Raw genomic sequence first — 22526 nt, 5'->3', positions numbered from 1 at the left:
TACACACTGAACTAAAATACAGCATTTAAAAGCAAAAGACTTTCTTTCAAGTATCATGTGAAAGCTGATCTCTGGTTCAGAAAGACAGAGAACAGGAAAGAGGAGGGAACGGAAGGAGGAAGGGGTTTGGGAGGGAGGGATAAAAATTGGAAAGTTCTGTGTCCCAAGCAGGCATCAACAGCTCACTGCAGAAGCTCAAAGGATGTAAAGAAATGGAATAATCAAGCAGGAAAGAGAGAGGCAGATAGGCCTAGTTAAAAAAAAAAAGAAAAGAAAAGAAAAAGAATTGACCGTTTCTTCTTCCCTTTAAACCAGATTATTTCTTTAGTCTTTCTATTCTTTTCTGGAAAAGGTAAAACACGTTATGCTAGAAAATCTTTGCTACCTGATGTACTGGTTGTACCATGTAGAGCAAAAAGCAAATGTGAGGAAAATTACATGGTTAACAGTTGTAATTTGTATTTTAAAAACATGTAAATTATGGTTGGAAGTAGGAGGCAGGGAACGTAAATATTCCAATCTCTGTGGCCATGGAAGATTTAGAGTTCTGAGTACCACCCAGACTTTGGGACTACATCATAACCCAGGGGTGGCCCTCTGGTCACTGGCAATGGGGAATCAACTAGTCTTGAACTGGTAGCTGGAGCCACAGGAAACACCACCAAGAGAAGGTACAAGCCTGACTGCAGGGCACCAAAGGCTTAAAGCATACTTCTGAGCTTCCCAGTGATGCCATTAGTAAGCGGCCCGAGGCTTTGCCTTCATTGTTCCTGAGGGTATAACAGACCTGTTAACAGAACCCCTAATGTGAAAACCTCTAGAATGTGATATCCCCATTGCTGGAGGAATGCAATTAGAAAACAATGAGCAATCAGCAAAGACAAAGGGAGAAAAAGCAAAAGCAAGGAGACCAACACAAAAGACATTAAAGAAAAAAAAAAAGCTTTTTTGAACAAAGACAATTAAAGCAATTGAAGTATTTTGGAATAAGAAAGATATATATATCCACAGGCACAGAGGCCTATATATAGATAAATAATCCATGACAGGTCAATTCTTTATCATCCTTTATGAGAAACTGCAAGTTCTAAATTAGGCACAGAAATGCAGTAGATGTAGCCTAAACAAAAATTGTGAGCTATTCTGCCAAGCCATAATTTTTAAATTATTATTTTTTTCCTTTTTTTAATCGCATCTGCTCAGATTCATGCTTCCATGTTAAAATTGATTTTTTTTTTAAATTAATGCCCTCGCTCACATCCTTTGCCATTCAAACTTGGTGCTCATGAAAAAAAATAGAATAAGAATGAAGATTTGGAGGGAAGAAACATTGAAGGTTTTGGGATTGTGAAGAATTTAGATTGTGAAGAAGTTAGAAGTGAACTGAGAATAAGAGCCAGGTGGGCACAGTCCCCTGCCCCTCTCGCCCCCCACGGCTGCAGGAACCTCTTTATTTCTAGCCCAACAGCCATTCAGGGTGGCTTAGAACAACATTCCCATAGGAGCCAGTCCAGGGCAGAAGTTCCGTTCCTATATTCTAGACAAAGGTCAGCTTCTATTCGAAACATAAATCTGTTAATTCAAAAGTTATGTTCTACAGGGCACTCTAGAGTGATTTCACACCAGTGGCTTAAATATGCTCTTTACTTTTTTTCTATTATTTGTTACAAACCATTTTCTGTCACAATAATGACAACAATACCCTCACCCAAAGAATGGCCTGGATATATATAGCTGGTCAATTTGTTTATTTATTTTAAGGAAACCATTTTTTCTTTTTCTTTTTTTTAAGATTTTATCCATCCATATAAGAGAGAGAGAGCACAAGTGGGGCAGGGGCAGGGAGGAGGGTGGGAAGCAGCAGGGGGAGAGGGAGAAACAGACTCCCCCAAGGAGGGACACCCAACGCAGGGCTTGATCCCAGGACTCCAAGACCGTGACCTGAGCCGAAAGCAGATGCCCAACCAACTGAACCACCCAGGCGCCATGGCTGGTCAGTTTAGATGCAAACCAAACTGCTCAGCTTCTGACATGTAGCGAATTGATCCTTTAAGGACATAAAATTTAGATATAAAATTGAATGTAGGCTTTAGGTATAATGTTAGGTGGTTTGCCTTGATATACATCTTTCATTACAAATGAAACTATTAGACCTTCATGCAGAGAAAGGCTTGTTAGAAAGATTTGCAGACGACAGGAACAATACCTTGAGCTTCATCTGTTATAACAGTTTCCTTTTTTTGACGAAAGAGTTTCCAGGCAGGTACAGGAGGTGATTTCGGAGGTGCTATGAGGGGGCAAGACCTAGTCCTGGTTACCAGCACGGGATGGCTACAGATGTGGGAGAGGCCGTATTCTCTCAGCTTCTCTGCAGAACCAGCCTAAAGGGCAGAAGGCACATGTAAAGGGATACATGAAATTGCCCTGTGCATTTAAATAAACCACTTTTTTGTCGTTACAAGAATATTGTTACCACAATAAAGTGGTAATAAAGGAAAAATAACCTATATTTTCACCTCCTAACATAAGCACTATTACCATTTGTATTTCTCTTCATGTTTTTATTTTTCTGAGGCCCCCGCTTACTCATATACAAAATGAGAGACTAGAGCTAGAAGCCACTTTTCAGTTCTAAAAGCTTAAGATCTTCTGAGATTGGGAAAAAAAAATCTTAGCACATCAGTTTTGGTCCCAAATAAATCAACCATTATTATTACGATCAGTTAAAGATTTGATAAAAGTCCTTAATGTGTGAAGTTTTTGTTTGTTTGTTTGTTTAGTCACCAGCAACCGCTACATAGTATTAAAGAAAAAAAAAAAAAAAAACACTGCTTTTAGTAGGTCAGGTCAATGTGGTGATAACTAGTTCCTTGTCTGTAGCTTACACCTCACCCTCAAAAAGAGGCTCTCCCACAGGAAATCCCCATGATCTCTCCGGACAATGGAGCCACTCATAGAAAGCCAGAGGAGAGAGGCTGTCCCAAATCCTGCCAAATCAAGTAATTCTCCAAGATGCTTCCCCTATGCAACCATTCAGATCTCCTAAAGCTGCTGTGTTGCTTTGGAACAATTCAGAATCATGTTTAAGGAGAACTTCAGTTACTCACTGATGGCTGAAATATGCCATAAGAAATCAAAAAGTCTGCGAGAGTTAAAGTAATATATTCTATAGCATATTCTGGCATTTGCAGTCTAAATGTTGAAACATTTAAAGTAAAATAAAATAAGTACATTTAAGTCAGTTTTGCCAATAACTATTTTTCTTCCTAGTGATTTTGCATTATTGATTTCTCTGAAGTAGCAATGCTTGAAAATGTATATTTATAAAACAGTCCTTTAAATGAGGACCAGAAACCCATCAATTAGCCTGTTCCAAATTATTGCCTCAGCCAGAACATGCCTTGCCCTGGTGATTTGTTTCTCTATAACTCAGTCTATACTTCCGGGAGAAGCAAAATAGGTGGGGTGTCTGTGAGATAAAACAGTTCTTTCTGAATCCAGGGATTAACTAATGATTGTAATAATTAATTAATAATTGGAAAGAGCTTATCAGTGCACTGTTGAGTCCAGAAAAGCCACTTAAAAGTGCTAAAAATATGCCAAATAAAGAGGAAAGTGATTCAACGTTTAAGGGGGGGAAAGGCCTAATTAAAAAGCAGAGGAGTGGCGCCTGGGTGGCTCAATTGGTTAAGCATTCCACTCTTAGTCTCAGCTCAGGTCTTACTTCAGGGTTGTGAGTTCACATCCCATGTTAGGCTCCATACTGGGAGTGGAACCCAGTTCAGGAAAAAAAAAAAAAAGAGGAAATTGTTACATCTCCTTTATCCTTTTGGTGAATGTTAGCAATTTCTTGAGAAAAAAGTGGAAACCTCTGATATTATAATGGCTTAAAAATGTTTTCTGATAGATATTCTAAAGTCTTTTAAACCTTTTTCTTCAACTTTTACCCCAAGTTTAACAGTTTCACATCACTCAAAATGGGAATTTATGGGAGAATTTATTTATGTTATTCAATAAGCAATGCCTCAGGGTAGTAACCAAAAAAAGAACACTATAAAATTTATACCTGAGGGGCACCTGGGTGGCTCAGGTATTAAGCATCTGCCTTCAGCTCAGGTCATACCTTCAGCCCCATGTAGGCCTTCCTGCTCTGTGAGAAGCCTACTACTCCCTTCCCCACTCTCCCTGCTTGTGTTCCCTCTCTGGCTGTCTCTCTTAGTCAAATAAAATCTTTAAAAAAAAATTTATACTTTATCTCCAAAATAGAAGCCCTACTCAAAGTAGTATTTATAAACTGAATCATTTCCAGATACTTTATTATTCATTAAAGTTGGTCTGTACATCTCAAATCCTTCTTTTAACTGCAACCAAATATGTAGATTCTTTACTCTTTTTGGAGCCATAAAGCATAAGGAAATAAAGTTATTTAAAGCATTTGAAAATGTAAGGTCTCGTGTCAAATAATTAAGCATAGTATTAACACCTATGGTATTGTTTGAATAATCCACAAAAATACTATCTGGATTTAAGGAAAGTAAGCTGATTTCTCATACTTCATTTCATTTCTAACATATTTGAAGATACTTCTGAATGATGTAATAATTTATAATAATTTGGATAATAGTTATATTTTGATATTGAGAGACTTTGTTAAAGAACCTCATATTTTCTTAGATTAGAGTTAGGGGCAGAGAGAGATTTAGAATGGTAAATTTTCACTCAGATGAAACCCTGAGTAGGCACTCGAGAAATATTTTTGAATATTTCATGTATAGACTTATATTAGAATTTTCCTTGCCCCCAAGACCCTTTCACCCTTCTGGCCCATCCCACCTCAAACATTCCTTTTTTTTTCTAGCCCCATGGTGGGACTAGAACTCACAACCCTGAGATCAAGAGTCACATGCTCTACCAACTGAGCCAGCCAGATACCTCAAATCATCTAAAAGTAGGAGTTTGAGCAAGTGGGTGGCTTTCTTAGAAATTGCAGATTACTTATTTAAATAAAACTAAAACTATTTAGAATATCCAAAAGCAAGAAAATAGGGTAATTCATGCCATCTTGTTCCTTTCCAAGTTTTCTTTCTGTTGTATTCTGGACCAATTTTTTCAAGAAATGTAAAGTATTGCCTTTATTTTACTTATTGGTCTCATTGTCTTTGGGCTATAATTTTTAACGACGTATTGCATTTAACAAAACTCTATTAGAATTCTTTTTCTGTTGATTTTTCTTTAAAACATTGTATCTCATTCTGATTGGCCAGGAGAACTAGATTAGCCTAATAGCTAATGGAAAAGAATCAGCAGGTAAGTTAGGGAGACCGTTGAGGCTATAGCCAGTTTATTACAGCCTTGAAGTTGATTTATCAATATATATCAGTTTCAGGTATACACTACAGTGATTCAATAATTCACCCAGTTCTTATCACAAGCGTGCTCCTTAATTCCTGTCATCTATTTCACCCAAGAAACAGACTCTTAAATATAGAGAACAAGCTGATGGTTACCAGATGGGAGGTGAGTGGGGAGATGGGTGAAATAGTTCATTTGATATTATTACAGACATTGGGCTAATTCCTGAACCTCTGGGTCCTTTAAACCATTTTCAACCCCCCTTGGGGCGCCTGGGTGGCTCAGTGGGTTAAGCCGCTGCCTTCGGCTCAGGTCATGATCCCAGGTCCTGGGTTCGAGCCCCACATCGGGCTTTCTGCTCAGCAGGGAGCCTGCTTCCTCCTCTCTCTCTGCCTGCCTCTCTGCCTACTTGTGATTTCTCTCTGTCAAATAAATAAATAAAATCTTTAAAAATAAAAAATAAAAAAAAAAACCCAGAAGGAAGGATTTATAAGACTGTAAGTCCTGACTCCCTCCCACATCTCAAGCTGCCTCTAGTCTTCTCCCCTTGCCATTTGCTCAATTTCTAGTACTTCTCTGAACCCAGTGAGCTCTCCTTTACCTCCAGACTTTCCAAAAGAAACATCTGCTTTGAGCACACTTTTTCCCGTTTATTACACTAACTTCATTCAGTTAGTCAGTCATCCAACACACATTATTTGAATACTATTTCTATTATATGACAGATAACATGTATGATCTCTGTTGTACCAATTTTCTAACGTCATTAGTCTTGTTGGCTTATCTGTCTTCTTCATTAGACTCTGGGTTTTGAAGAAGAGACTCTTTTTTTTTTTTTTTTTTTTTTTTTTTTTTTATTTGACACAGAGAGAGAGAGATCACAAGTAGACAGAGAGGCAGACAGAGGGGGAGGGGGAAGCAGGCTCCCTGCTGATCAGAGAGCCTGATGCGGGGCTCGATCCCAGGACCCTGAGATCATGACCTGAGCCAAAGGCAGAGGCTTAACCCACTGAGCCACCCAGGCGCCCCAGACTCTGGGTTTTGTAAGGAGGGAATTTTGTTAGTTTTGCTTGTTACCAGGTCCTCAAAGACTAAATCATTGTTTAGCACATAATAGGTAATTAATAGACGTGTGTTGAATTAACAACAAACATGGGTGATCTTTTTTGTCCTTTAAATAAAAAACTAACTTTGTGTTTAAATACTAATTTCTCAGTAGGACAGCCAAGCACTTTTATATTTTGTAGTTTTAAGAAGTGTTCGAGTACTTCCCATTAAGAGACCATGGCACTCCCCAAAGCACGGCTCTGGTCATTTTGCAGTCCATGGTGTTAAAACTCTAGAATACGTAAGACAACAGCTGGGCCAGTGCCACATAAACTTTTACTTTTTAAAACTGAGGCCTGAGATAGATGGCCAGCTCAAATCTGAATCAGAGACTTAATTTGGTGGGAGGTCAAGGAAATGTACTTGGATTTAGCCAATGACTAAAGTTAATTAACTTTGAATTAAAATCAGAGAAACTGCCACTGTCTCTACATTCATAAAGGCACATTGTGCCCTGTCATCTTGACAGTATTACTCCTGTTAAGTGGCAGATTTTCTCATGAAGAAATGCTTTCTATTCAAAAAGGACAAAGGAGCAGGAAAAGGAAGAGAAGGCAGAAGAGGAGAAGCTGGAGGAAGGAGGAGGGAAAGAAAAGGAGTGATATAACATTATGCCGCCTGGGCAAATGATCTAGAAGATAAATATACTGTATAGTAAAGTGCAATGAGCAGCCACCTGGATGATTTACACTTCAACCAAACTGTCATTGAATTTTTACTATCTAGCTCTTTCTAACTAGCCCATTGAACATTTATGTTTATATCACTACACCATCTAGTCTTCTCATGTTTTAAGCAAAGTGATTTCAGAGCACATAGAAATCTTTAACCAAAGTGCTGCGTGTCTGGGAGCCCCCTAAGGGGTTAGGATTCGGTAAGCTCCAAGTGCAATATTGTGTTTGTCTAAGCAGAGTGAAGAGCAAGTAATCTGGTGGACTTCACCCTTTCCAAAGGGAAGGAGAAAAGTGGTTTTTATATCCAATCCAAGTCTGGTTGATTGCACCCAAAGTGAAAGAGGCTCACCCGCTTGTATGAGAGTCTCGTCCTGAGGGGCCAGCATCTTATTTCATACACACACATGTAGGTGCCTGCTGGAACATTCTCCAGGAACCCGGGTGGGGGGTGGGGGGGCAGTGAGCCAGCTTCGCACTCTCCCTTTGCCTGCTCCAGAACGCCAGTATCTCCTGGAGGATGCTTTCCATAAGCCTGGATGCCTGATCTTTGTAGCTGCCACCCAGGGAATGCCTCTTGACCACCTGGCTCTGTAGGCCAGGGAACTTGCATTCCTGGTCCTATGGGACTATAAGAACTAGAGACACCCGGAAAGGAGCTCATATTCCCATCCAGTGCCCTGTTTTTGTGACTGTTACCAGGGGACACCTCTCCAACCAATGGAGCTTGCGCTTGTGGCTCCCACCAGACTATAACGGATCGAGAAAGAGTTACTAACCAACTGCCACCCCTGGGGCGCAACGAGAGGCAACAGATCCAGGAGGTCAGTCTTTCCATGGAGGAGGCCTTTTAAGTAATCCTCCTGGCTGCTGCCTGAGGGGCAGATTTCTAATTCAACACACATCATGGGACTGACAGTGATCCTTCTCAGAGACCTCAGAGGGCAAGCACCATCTTTGTTCTTTCCTCCACCACACTCCAGAGTCCCCGTGTCTCCTGCAGGGGGGATTTACACGTGGCTGGTGCTCTGCTTTTTATGGGTGGCACCCCAATTTTTGCAGCTACCACTTTAAGGAAGCCTCTTGATTGTCTGGCTCTGGTAGCAAGTGGTGGTTTGAATTCCTGGGTGCCACAGGACTGTGGCAAGTGGAGAGACAGTCTTTGGCAGGCTGCCACCCGTGGGCACTGTGCAGGGGCAAATTGAGCCTGTGAAGCAGGACTCTTGGCTTGCCTTGGAGCCTACCTGTTGCAGGCTTCAGGGACATCAGGTTTGGCACACACCTAGTGAACTATGGAGCTACCTGCTCTCAAGGAGTACAGGCTGTGGACACCATCTTGGGTGCTCCCTCTGCCTTGTTGCCCCTCACTGGGATCTCAGAAAAGGGCTTGTTGATCATTTGGAGCCCCAACTTTCTGTGGCTGCCAACCAGGGGACACCACCAGAGAGCCTGGCCACTTGCAAGCCCTAGGACTATGTATATTTACATACTTTTAAAAGCTGCAGCTTATAGTTCTGACTTCCAAATTGCCTGAATCTAAATGCTAAGAACCTCCCCTTAGGGATGCTGACAGGTCTTAGCACATCCTCACTGATGGGAGGCTATTAAAAATATGATAGCTTCTGCCCAGACAAGCGCAAAGGTTTAAGTGACAACCAGAACTGAGGCAAGGTTGAATGACAAGCTTCATCTACTGCATGGAGCCACTCCTTCAAGACTGGGAGAGATGATTGTTCATCACCTGTATAGAAGCTAATAGAATTAAGCAAGATAAAGAACAGAGGAATATGTTCCAAAAGGAGAGAGAGGGAGAACAAGATAAAAACGCAGAGAAAAACTTTAATAAAAGGGAGATAAGTAGTTTGTCTGATAAAAAGTTTAGCATAGTTGTCATAAAAATGCTCATTGAATTGGGGAGAAAAATGGATGAACACAGTGGGAACTTCAACAAAAAAATGGAAATACAAGAAAGTAATGAAGAGTAGTCAAAGGGCTGAAGAATACAGTAACTAAACTGAAAAATGCACTAGAAAAGTTCAGCAACAGACTAGAAGAAGCGGGAGAAAGGATAAGTCAGCTCAGAGACAAGGCAGTGGAACTCAAACTATTAGAGCAGCAAAATGAAAATGGAATGATGGAATATTAGTCAGCCATAAAAAGAATGAAATCTTTCCATTCGTGACAACATAGATGGACCTCAAGGGCATTATGCTGAGTGAAATAAGTCAGAGAAAGACAAATACGACATGATCTCTCATATGTGGAATCTGAAACAAAACAAGCTCACAGAAATAGAGAACAGATTGGTAGAGTTGTCAGAGGCAGAAGGTGGGGGGTGGGAGAAATGGGTAAATATATATTTACTTAAATATATATATATTTAAATATATACACATGTTTACTTAATTTACTTAAATATATATACATGTTTAGAAACCTAAATACACCATACCACTACTAAATATTATGTGGTCAAATATTTAACATCATGGAAAAAAATTAATGATAGAGTGTAAAGTGAAAAACTGGCTTCCAAAATTTAATAAATTCATAAAATTTAATTCCACTGTGTAAAACAGTATATACACATATTTATACAGAATATATGCACAGAAGAAAAAAATCAAAGGGTATATCCCAAAATGTTAGCATTGCGTATGTCTAGGAATTTATACTATGAATATTTTAATTCCAATGACTTTGTGTACATTTTCTAAATTTCCTCCAAATTGTTAGACTTACAAGAAAAATCAATTAACATTTTTCGTGTATATTATCTAAAGATTACAAGGAGGTTATAATAGTAGTTTACCAGCTGTGGTTTTGAGTTCATTTAAATCATCTTATGTTAAGAAAATATTTATGATCTGTTATGGAAAGGTAATTTATTATTATTTAGATATGTTTATATGATTCTTACTGAAATATATAACTCATATGCCTTTTCTTTTGCTTAGAATGGAAAAAATGATACATTTTTTTAACAAGAAACTATTGCAATCATCTAAGATAATTTTGAATGTTCCAGGTCCCTGTGTTCAAGTGTCTAATATTTTAAAGATAAATAGACTGAAATCCAGGTATAGAATTTAATTAAATTCTGATATACCTTCTACGACAACAAATAATCTCTCTCTCTCTTTATTTCACTCTCCCTCCCCACTGCCCCCTCTCTCTCTCATCCACCTACTCATACACACACACACTCTATCACATACTCATACACACATACACACACACACACATACACACCATAAACGGTACTGTGCTTCCTGTCCTTGAGCACTTACCATTTTTTCTAATGAAAAGATCTTTTTTTCGAACAAATATAGGGGTGTAAACGTAGCATATACAACCATGTGTGGCGACTGTATTGCTGAAGAACCTGTAGAAAAAACATATACCATGTCATGGAAATTCTAGCCAAATGGGTCTGTCAGTAGATCATTCCAGATTGTTCAAATTCCTTAATGAGCCCATCTTTGCATGGTGAAAAATAGGTAAATGACTGTAAATGCATTTAATAAAAGTTAAATGTCACATATGCATCTATTTTATAGAACATCTCATTAGTTTAATTGCTTAAGAAATCATTTTATGTCACTATAAAAAAGTTATCAAAAAAACTCTAGCTATTAGTCAATGTCACTTATAATAGTCTACAAATGATTATATTCAAAAGGAATGATTTTTAAAATTGAAATATTTTTAGCTTTCATAAATAAAACCTTATTTTGAATTTAAAGCAGGCTAGAACTTTCTATGTCATTTCAAGAAGAAAGAAAACATAGATACATTTGGCCAGGAAGTTTCTATCTATCGATCTATCTATCTATCTATCTATCTATCATCTATTTCCAGGATAGTTAGCATACAGTGTTGTATTAGTTTCAGGTGTACAATATGAGCTACTTAATATTAAATGTTTCTGAGCATCACTTATTTTTTCACATATTTCTTAACAGACCTGAAATTACTATATTTGATTCAGTATGCATTTGTTCTTTAAAGAGTCTGGCTAAAATGGTATAATTTATTTTTCTCTATTATCTTTATTTTTAATTAAAAAGTTTGTTTTATCCCTTTATAAATTCAAGCACTAATATTGAACTGTATTGGATATTTATTAAAGAATAATATTTTTAGAGCCACAAAATACAAGTTAAATATGAACCAGGATCAATCTAGAAAGGATTAAAAGGTAAAATATATGAAACTTATGAAAACATATTTTTACATTTAAATTAAACTTTGTATATTTTCATGGAACAGAGACCTGAATCTAGGAATACACACACACACACACACACACACACACACACACACACACATAGTTTATTTATACAGAGGAAACATATACTAACATATTTATATATACTAATGTGTAATTATATTTTATATTTATATAGTTTATGTAATTATATATCAATATTTATGGATATTTTACAATGTGTCATATAATATAGATTGTATTTTATGTAGTATGTTTTATATATTATAATATGCTATATATAACAATATGTAACAGATTGTTAGATGTTAATACATAACATATACATTTATTAGTATATGTCCTCCTCCATGAAAACACTTCTGTGACTGTTGTACCATAAGAACTGGGACAACCTTGGTTTCTGTCACACATGCAAGCTTTGCTCCCACATGCATGCATGTTGATTTGAGAGTTCAGCAATTATGGGCAAACTCGAGCAAGCTTATTTAGATATGTCTAAACAGGCAATACACTTTTATATTCCAAAGTTGTATTCCAACTTTGTAAACTCCAAATTTTCCCAATATTTTAGGAGACAGCTAAAATAGCTATTATTCTAGAATACTGAAATCTTACAATCTGACAGAGACTGCAGTGAGTACTGTACATCTGATGAGGGTCTTGAAGCATGAAGCGACCATTTGAATTTTTCTTTTTCCTTTTCTTTTTCTCCATTTTTACTCTTTTTCTTCCCAACATCTTTTGCATCTGCTTTTTCTAACATATTAAAAATATATATGATAAATCTTTTAACTACAAAATCTCAAATTATATTACTTATTCAGTTATTATGTTGAAAAGGTGGCCAAAACAATAATGTTATTTAAATGTAAAACAATAGCCACAAATTTCCCAAAATACTACTCACCTCTAATTAGAAACATAAAATAAAACAATAGAAAACTTTGAAAATTGGCACTGTACTGCCAAAGACATGAAGAATTATTGGTTATTGACTATACATTTATTTTGCTAAATGGAGATGATCATTTGAATATAATATATACCTAACAATATATAATTTTATATACTATATATAATTTTAAGTTAGTTTTCTCATTTTAGAATGAGGCTAGTTTTCTCATTCTTCCTCCAGCATCATAAGATGTACTATTTTCTCACAGAAAATGCTCTTTCCACATTCCCTCATCTTCCTCAAGAAATCCCTCTCATCTTTGTAAACATAGCTCAAAATTCCTTAGGGAATTCTTCCCTGATGCCCTAGACTAAGTATGCACTCCCATACTTTTCTGTATTTTCCTTCAAGGCTCATGTCTTAGTATATAGTAATGGTTTTTAGAATTAAAATTAATGTTAGTCTCTCTCACTAATCATAAGCACTAGGAGATAAGTACCACATCTGATTTTGTTCACCAGATTATTGTTAGTTCCTGGAACATTTATTGGAATTCTACTCAGAAAATAATATATCTGAATGGATGGATATATGTATGTTAATTTGTGATACATGAAAAAAGTCTTCTAAATTCAAACTAATATGAGATATGCTAGGTAAAACAAATTTAATCAGCCTTCTTTTTCTGTTTCCTTTCATAAACTGATGCACATTAGGTCATTTAAAGAAGGGCTTATGATAGGCAGATATCACTCATACACTCGATCTTAGTAAACTCTTGAGGAACATTTATAGCAATAACTTCTGCATGGTAAACGCTGGTAGATAAGATCTTGCTAAGGAAAAATTTGGGCAAAATATAAGATTCATAAAACAAATATTTTAAAGATCATTATAAATGCTTTTGAGGTATACAAAAATCTGAATACATCCTAGTATATTTAATTCTACTTTACTATAAAAACATTATTATTCATATGCATAGCTATATGAAATACTTTAGTAAATATAAAATAATTATTCAATATGTTTCTCACTTTAAGATCTTACACTTTGAAAATAACTTGACATTATTTTATTTTCAAATTTGAACTTCAACCTTACAACAAATGGTCAGCAAATCAAAATCCATACTGTGTCTATTTTGAATTTCCTTGGTAGAAGAAAAAAAAGACAAAATAGGACAACTTTCCCCTTTGCAGTTTTGCTCCATTCCACTCTACATATACATATAAGGAAGTGTGTCTGATGGAAATTGATGCTTAATGTGTCTTCCTATGTTAATACTACATTACTTCAGTATCATCAAAATATATAGTTACCCTTGATTTTTAAAGAAAGAAAAATGTGGAATAATAACTAAATCTAGGAAAAACAACATTACTAGTTCTAAAATCCTAGAAAGATAAGATCCTAATTATTTTCACAACACAGTAAATGATAATGACAGCAAATAATCATTAAATTCAGCAATGAATGTAAATCACTTATACACAATATCCATATTGAACACATGAATGACATTGGAATATGAAATGTCTTACCCTTTGGAGCTTTGTCACTTTTCTCAGGTACCTTTAGAGCTGTCGTTGAACCTTCAGGTTTGAATTCTTTGCTGTCCTTCACTGGTTCTTTTAACTTGGCATCTAACATAGCTATTTTGCTTTCAGAACTGGACTCAACTGACAGCTTAAATTCAGGCAATATTTCTTTCAAGAGCTCCCATACTTTGTCCATATATCCTGGGCTTAGATAAAACACATCAACATTAATTTCCAAATCAAAAAGAAATAAAAAATCTTAACAGACCAATTACTAGTAAAGGTATTGAATCAGCAATCAAAATAATCCACAAAAACAAAACTCCAGGCTTCACTGGTGAATTCCACCAAACATTTAAAGAATAATTAATACCAATTCTTCTGAAACTCTGTGGAAAAATATAGAAGGAACACATTCTAACTCATTTTATAAAGCCATCATTACTTTGATACCAAAACCAGATAAAGATACCACAAGTAAAGGAAATTACTAACCAAAATCTCTGATGAGCATAGATGCAAAAATCCTCAACAAAATATTAGCAAATAGAATTCAATAACACATTAAATAAGTGAGATTAATTCCAGGGATGTAAGTAACTAAGATTCAACATTTGCAAATCTATGTGATACACCCCATTAAAAATGAATGATAAAAATCATAAGGCCATCTCAGTAGATGGAATAAAAACACTGACAAAATTTAATATCCATTTATGATAAAAACTTTCAGCAAAGTGGGTACAGAGAGAACATACCACAACATAATTATGACCATATATGACTAGCCCACAGCTAATATCATACTCAGTCAACTGTGAAAATATAAATCTTTTCCTCAAGATTAGGAACAATACAAGGATGCCAACTCTCACCATTTTTATTCAATAGTATTGCAGTTCTTAACCAAAGCAAGTAGGCAAGAAAGAGAAATAAAAGGCATCCAAATTAGGTAGGAAGAAGTAAAATGGTCGCTATTTGATATAATATACATATAATATACATAGAAAACCCAAAAGACGCCGCCAGAAACTATAAAGCCAATAAATGACTTCAGTCAGTTTGCAGGATACAAAATCAATATACAAAAATCTGTTGCACGGGGCGCCTGGGTGGCTCAGTGGGTTAAAGCCTCTGCCTTCATCTGGGGTCGTGATCCCAGGGTCCTGGGATCGTGCCCTGCATCGGGCTCTCTGCTCGGCGGGGAGCCTACTTCCTCCTCTCTCTCTCTCTCTCTCTCTCTCTCTGCTTGCCTCTCTGCCTACTTGTGATCTCTGTCTGTCAAATAAATAAATAAAATCTTTAAAAAAAAATCTGTTGCACTCTATACACTAGATGAATCATCAGAAACACAAATAAAGAAAACAATCCCATTTACAATCTCATCGAAAGGAATAAAATACCTAGAAATAAATTTAACCAAGGAGGTGAAAGACTTGTATACTTAAAACTATAGGACATTAATAAAAGAAATTGAAGATGACACAAATAAATGGAAAGACATTCTGTGCTCATTGACTGAAAGAATTAATATTGTAAAAATGTCCAGACTACCCAAAGTCATCGACAGATTCAATGCAAATCCTATCAAAATTCTAATGACATTTTTCAGAGAAATAGGAAAAACAATCATAAAATTTGTATTGAACCACAAAAAAAAAACTCTTAATAGCCAAAGCTATTGTGAGAAAGAACAAAGCTGGAGGCCTCACACTTCTTGATTTCAAACTATGTCACAAATCTATAATGATCAAACAATATACTATTGACATACAGACACTTAGATCAATGGATCACAATAGAGAACTAAGAAATAAACCCATCTATGTACAGTCAATGAACTTATGACAATGGAGTCAAGACACACAGTGTGGAAAAGATAGCCTCCTCAAGAAATGGTGTTGAAAGATTTGGACAGCCATATGCCAAAGGATGAAACCAGACCACTATCTTACCTATACACAAAAATTAGTTCATAATGGATTAAAGACTTGAATGCATGGCTTTATATGGTTTTATCATAAAACTCCTATAGAAAACATAGGCTTCTTGACATTGGTCTCCTATTGTTTTTTTTGTTTGTTTGTTTTGGATTTGACTCCAAAGGCAAGGGCACAAATACAAAAATAAAAAGTAGGGCTATATCAAACTGAAAAGCTTCTGCATCACAAAAGAAACCATCAACAAAACGAAAAGACAACCTACTGAATGAAAGAAAATATGAAAGAAAATATTACAAAATCGTGTATCTGACAGGGAGTTAAAAATGTATGAAGTATTCATACAACTCAATAGCAAACGAAACAAAATAAAATGAACCAAAAACCCCAAACTCTCCAACTAATAAATGGGTAGAGGATCTGAAAAGACAGTTTTCAAAAAAAACCCATACAGATAATCGAAGATACATGAAAAGATATTCAGCACCACTAATCATCAGGGAAATACAAATCAAAACCACAATGAGATTTTACTTCATAACTTTTAGAATGGCTGTTATCAAAAAATAAGAAATAACAAGTATGGCAAAGATGTGGAAAAAGAAACTTTATGCATTGTTGTAAATTGGTGTACCCATTATGGAAAACACCATGGAGTGTCTTCAAAAAATTGAAAAAGAACTACCATATGATCCAATTCCAATTCTGGAATTATCTGAATAAAAGGAAAACACCAGTATGAAGAGATATGTGCACACCTGTGTTTACTGCAGCATTATTTACAAGAGCTAAGATATGGATAAGGAAGGTGTGGCATATTATATATATTTATGAATATCACTCACATTATATATATATGTGTGTATATATATATATATATTATATTTATATATATATATATATATACACACATATATATTATATTTATATATATATATATATATAATGGAATATCATCAGCCATAAAAAAAGATTGAAATCTTTCCATTTGTAACAACATGGATGGATCTAGAGGGTATAATGCTAGATGTAAAAAGTCAAAGACAAATACCATGTGATTTCATTTATATGTAGAATATAAAAGACAAAACAAACAAAAGTATGTAACCCCAATGTTCATAGCAGGAATGGCCACAGTTGCCAAACTGTGGAAAGAGCCAAGATGCCCTTCAGCAGACAAATGGATAAAGAGGATATGGTCCATATATACTATGGAGCATTATGCCTCCATCAGAAAGGATGAATACCCAACTTCTGTATCAACATGGACAGGCCTGGAGGAAATTATGCTGAGTGAAATAAGTCAAGCACAGAGAGTCAATTATCGTATGGTTTCACTTACTTGTGGAGCATAAGGAATTTAACATGGAGGACATTGGGAGATGGAGAGAAGTGAGTTGGGAGAAATTGGAGGGGGAGACAAACCAAGAGATACTGTGGACTCTGAGAAACAAACTGAGGGTTTGGGAGGGGAGGGGCTTGGGGGAGTGGTGATCCTGTTAGTGGGTATTAAGGAGGGCACATATTGCATGGAGCACTGAATGTGGTGCATAAACAATGAACTTGGAACACTGAAAAAATTAAATTAAATTAAAAAAAAATTCCTGAGCCAGAAACCTGAAAACAAACAAACAAACAAAAGAAAACAGAAACAGACATACAGATACAGGAAATAAACCATTGGCTGTTTGAGGGGGAGGCATTGGGGTGGAGTGAAATAGGCGAAGGGATTAACTGAAAATTTCCAGTTATAAAATAAATAAGTCACGGTGATGCAACATATAGCATAGAGAATATAGTCAATAATATTGTCATAATTATATTTTAACAGATGGTGATTAGACATCACGGGGATCATCTAGTAACATATAAAAATGTTGAATCACCATGATCAATGCCTGAAACTAACAGGATATTGTATGCCAATTATATTTCAGTTTTAAAAAGCGAGGTGACCAGTTGCTCTATTCCGGATGAACTACGCCAACATCAGAGAAGTGTGCCTAGGAACTAATCATCTCATCATTTGAAATCATCTTCTTATATCCACAGAGACATATCATTGATTGTTTCTATTATTATATGGAGGGTCAAAAGGTTTTTTTCTTTCTTTCTTTGATTTTATAAAAACCAAACCACTCTGGGCTTCAGTTTCCTTGTTTGTAACGACACATACCCAGCTGATGAGGCCATATGAATGATTAAATATTTTCAAGACTGTGGTTTCTGATTAGAGATACTATATTAAAGTACCTAATACCTAGTAGGTATTTCATTATTATTATTTCCTAATATGTGTGGCTAATTAAAAGTTGCCTTTATGTTTCTGTATTGATTAAGTGTAGTAACTGTATAATATAAAGGAATGCATATAAATAGTTTACGATAATAAAGAATTAACATTGTTTTCATATTTGTAATCCAGATATTTAAAGAGTAAATTCACAATCTTTTTAAGGAAACAGAATTTATCCTGAAATTCTCAAGGAATTTTATAGAATACTATAAAATAGTGTTTTCACCAACATTTTATAAAATATGTCATTTCTTGATGTTTTCTTGAAGATTAAGAATGTTTAATTCAAGAAACATTACATGGGGGGGCGCCTGGGTGCCTCAGTGGGTTAAAGCCTCTGCCTTCAGCTCAGGTCATGATCTCAGGGTCCTGGGATTGAGCCCCACATCAGTTCTCTGCTCAGTGGGGAGCCTGCTTCCTCCTCTCTCTCTCTGCCTGCCTCTCTGCTTACTTATGATCTCTCTCTATCAAATAAATAAATAAATAAAATCTTAAAAAAAAAAAAAGAAACATTACATGGGAAGAAAGAAAAAAAAAATATATGAAGAAGTTAATGGTAAAACCTACTGGAGAGAGATCACTTCTGGTAACCATCCTGTGAGTGCGTGGATAACAGTGAACTCCCCTAGTTCTCTCCTCTCTGATATATGGATGCTAAAGAGGAAAATGCACAATAGCATAGTTAGTAGCAATGATAATAATAATAATAAACAATGATATAGCCATGAAAAATGTAGGGGTCATAGTGGTTACCTATTAAATACAAGAAAATACTATTGCAAAAGCCAGATGATTTGTTTTGTTAAAGTGTTTAAAGAGATCCAAAGATAAAATTTCATGTTTATTTTAGAAACATGCTATAAGCCTTATTTTAAAGATATAAGTTAATATTCATGTCATCATTCACATATATTATAAAATATGTAAACTTAGATTATATATATTTTATATATTCAGTATACAACATGTTCTTTAAAAGATAGAACAGTCTCTTTTATCCTTGTGATTTCAGTTTCTTTTTTTTTAAGATTTTATTTATTTATTTGACAGAGAGAGAGATCACAAGCAGGCAGAGAGGCAGGCAGAAAGGGGAAAGAAGGCTCCCCACTGAGCAGAGAGCCCTATTCGGGGCTCAGCCATGCACACCACTGAGCCACCCAGGCGCCCCATAGGTTATGAATTTTGATGTGTCTACATATGTCACAGATAACAAAAATCACTTGGGGTAGTTCACAGTCAAGTCTAAACTCCTCTGTGGATAATCCTACTTAGGAAACAACTGGCAAACCTCATAAAAATAATGTTCTGGGGGCGCCTGGGTGGCTCACTGGGTTAAAGCCTCTGCCTTCAGCTCCGGGTCATGATCCCAGGGTCCTGGGATCAAGCCCCGCATTGGGCTCTCTGCTCAGCGGGGAGCCTGCTTCCTCCTCTCTCTCTGTTTGCCTCTCTGCCTACTTGTGATCTCTGTCTGTCAAATAAATAAATAAATAAATCTTTAAAAAAACATAATATTCTGTCCTTCGCATAGCTCACAATGGTATTGACATAATTACTGCACATTAATTTTTAATGTAGAAAGATAAAACTCATATGAAAATATGAAAACAATTGCTATATACTATTAAATCTGAGGGAAAAATGTATAGACAAATATAAATTGTACCACACAGTTCAGGTATCCACTAGGAAGCCTCAGAAATGTCTTAAATCTAGTCTGGTCCTTTATTTTCATGCTGGATTTATCTATTTTTTTAAATAAAAATAATCCTATTTCTTAGGTTTCTATAAAATTCTATGGAACTGTAGCTTTAAGAAAGACAAATTGCCACTCCAATTTTCCAGGTCACAGGTTTAACACTTCACTGATATTAATTCAGCTCTAATTCTCAGAAATTCAAGTTAGGTCTGAGAATTAGGAACGTGAGGAACATTATTTTCTTTCAAAACAAACAAAGATAGCTGTCACCAGTATGAATACTTAGTACTATTCAGCTACCTAAAAAGATCTGGGCTGAGTTCTTTTAAAAAAAAATCATTGAAATTAAGAGCTGTGAGCTGGGTGAAACAAATTCCAAACAGAAAATCAAGGGTTGGTGAGAGAAAAAACAGATGACAAGGATGGCAGTAGGAGTGGCTGGTTTTGTTGTGTAGCCATGGGAAAGAGAAAGGGGAGCCAAAACAAAATCCACAAAAAGCAGAGCAGAGGTCTGATGACAGACAAGGTTATGTTTCCTGAAGGGGAGGAGGCTGAGATTTGAGCAAAGGGCTGAAGTGGTCTCTGTTAGAGCCTGTGGGTGTTCCATTGAGAATGAGATGCTCTCACACACTGTAGGAGGGTGAAGGGTATCAAATTCAAGCCAGTGCCATGTATGTGAGAATTCTCCCACTGAGCAATGATACAAAGTTGCTGTACCTTTGCAACACAAGCATCTAAACTATTTTTGCATGGCTGGGTGGGGGATGGATTGGCCTAGGGTGTCTGTAGGTGGAAACCAAGAGAATGAACACAGCAGACATGTCTCCTATACGTTGATGCACAAGACATGCAGGAATGGAAGATGCAAGCAGATTTCACAAGTACCGAAGCAAATATGAGTAGTTTTCATCATGAATGTATTAAAAGGGACCAATGTTACCAAAAACATGAGGAACATACTGACATCCCTCAGAAGAGTTCAGGTTTTCAAGATTAGTAAGTTATTGCTGCACATACAAAACCTAACATTTGAACTGGATCTAGGATATATTATTTTGCACTTAGATGAACCAATATTTCTCCCCCAACAAACCAACTTTTTTCTCACAGTAAGCCAAAACATTATTTCTCATGATCACTCGCCATTTGCAAGAAAGTATTGGATATAGAATAATTTTTGAATATTTTTTCTTGGGAGAATGCTATCTTATTGCTGGCTAACCCAATATTTCCAATTAGTGATTTTGGCATATTCATTTTTATATTAGAACATTTACATTGTTTGGAAAGAAAGCTCCTTTACATTGATTTTTAAAAAATAAAGCTGTATGATATAGATGTATAGCTATCTGTTGTCTTTTTGTTTTTATATGAGTGATCATTCTTCCTTCCACATACTCAACATTTGCCAGCTTAATGATAGCTTTACACAGAAGCATTGGCCAGAGTTCAAATTCACAGGTTGTGGCTGGAAGCAATAAATTGTTGTCTTCATCAAAAGGCAGAAAGTCGTCAATAGTTATCTTTCTCCAGCAACCCTAAACAGGAGAAAAAAAGGAATGCATCAGTGACTAACATTATTTTCTTTCATCCATTATTGTACAGCACTGATGTGACTTTTCAGTGTTTTTTAATTTTACCTTAGCTTCTTACATCTAAAGCCTAGCATACTGGTTTTCAATACTACCATGGCTGGGAATTTGAGTGGATTATTTTATGTAATGTCACCACATCCCTATCTATATCAACAGATATGTTGATATCATCATGTCAAATATGTCACTATTTCTGAGGTCTTTTTTTTTTTATTATTTTATTTATTTGACAGAGAGAGAGAGAGAGAGAGGGAACACAAGCAGTGGGGGAGTGGGACAGGGAGAAGCACACTTCCCGAGAAGGAAGCTCAAAGTGGGGCTCGATTCTAGACCCTGGGATCATGACCCAAGCCAAACAAAGGAAGATGCTTAATGACTAAGCCACTCAGGCGCCCCTTTCTGAAGTCTCATAAACATATTCTTGGGTACCCCATCCTACATAACACAGTAAATTAAAGAGTTTTCAATAGCAGAACCAAAACATTATATAGCCATAGGTAAGTTTGGCCATAATTATATAACTCAACATAGTCATAACACAAATTCCCCAAATATAAGTAATTATTGATTATCCTGCTGGAGTCAGTGATATTAAACTTCTAATTACCAGATTGCTTCTGTTCCTAATTAAAGATCTAATTCCTAACATGAAGTTGATTGATACTTTATTTAATAAAATCATGATATATTTTCCTGTATACATATGACATCACAATTAAAAGTTTAAGACAAATGATAACATTAATGATTATGAAGTCAAAAAACTATATATTTTTTTAGATTTTGGTTTTACATGTGAAATTTTGTTATGGATTTATTCCTTTGCCCAAGAAATATTTTCAGCAGTAGAGTGATCACTGTGAACATAAAAATCTGGAAAACACCTGGCCTAAACCATTGCATTGCTTCGAGTCTAGTGAGGGAAGACATATACGCAAACAATATCAAACATAATAGTTCAAAATGTTCTAGGACCAAAAAAGAAAGTGTGACAAATATAGCTTGTGGAAGTCTTCACAAGAAGTTAACATCTCAACTGAAGATTCAAAGAACGGTCCACTTTTCACAAGTAGATAGGAGCAATAGGGTGAAACCTGGTCTCTTTGCATGGCACATGTAAGTCTGAACTCATATTGCCTGCCTTATTAGTTGCATGTCTTTCTTTCTTCCCTAAGAGTTGAGATAGGGCAAGACAGGAT

The 22526-nt window shown here is 35.9% G+C and overlaps 1 protein-coding gene across 1 annotated transcript in view; it reads right to left on the bottom strand.

The window, feature by feature from the left end:
- The window catches only part of ADGB (androglobin), a 169507-nt gene that overhangs the window by 97573 nt on the left and 49408 nt on the right, over positions 1-22526 (bottom strand). Inside the window, exons 7-12 of the mRNA XM_047735160.1 lie at positions 21131-21270; positions 18604-18690; positions 13804-14006; positions 11980-12120; positions 10421-10515; positions 2207-2381 (exon numbers count right to left, since the gene is read on the bottom strand). Coding sequence (XP_047591116.1) covers positions 2207-2381; positions 10421-10515; positions 11980-12120; positions 13804-14006; positions 18604-18690; positions 21131-21270 — 841 coding nt within the window. The remainder of the gene's footprint in view (positions 1-2206; positions 2382-10420; positions 10516-11979; positions 12121-13803; positions 14007-18603; positions 18691-21130; positions 21271-22526) is intronic.

This window comes from Lutra lutra, chromosome 6 (genome assembly GCF_902655055.1).
Source record: "Lutra lutra chromosome 6, mLutLut1.2, whole genome shotgun sequence".
In the NCBI taxonomy this organism is placed as follows: Eukaryota; Metazoa; Chordata; class Mammalia; order Carnivora; family Mustelidae; genus Lutra; species Lutra lutra.
The sequence above is the reverse complement of the archived record's forward strand: the minus strand, read 5'-3'. Positions and strand labels throughout refer to the sequence as shown.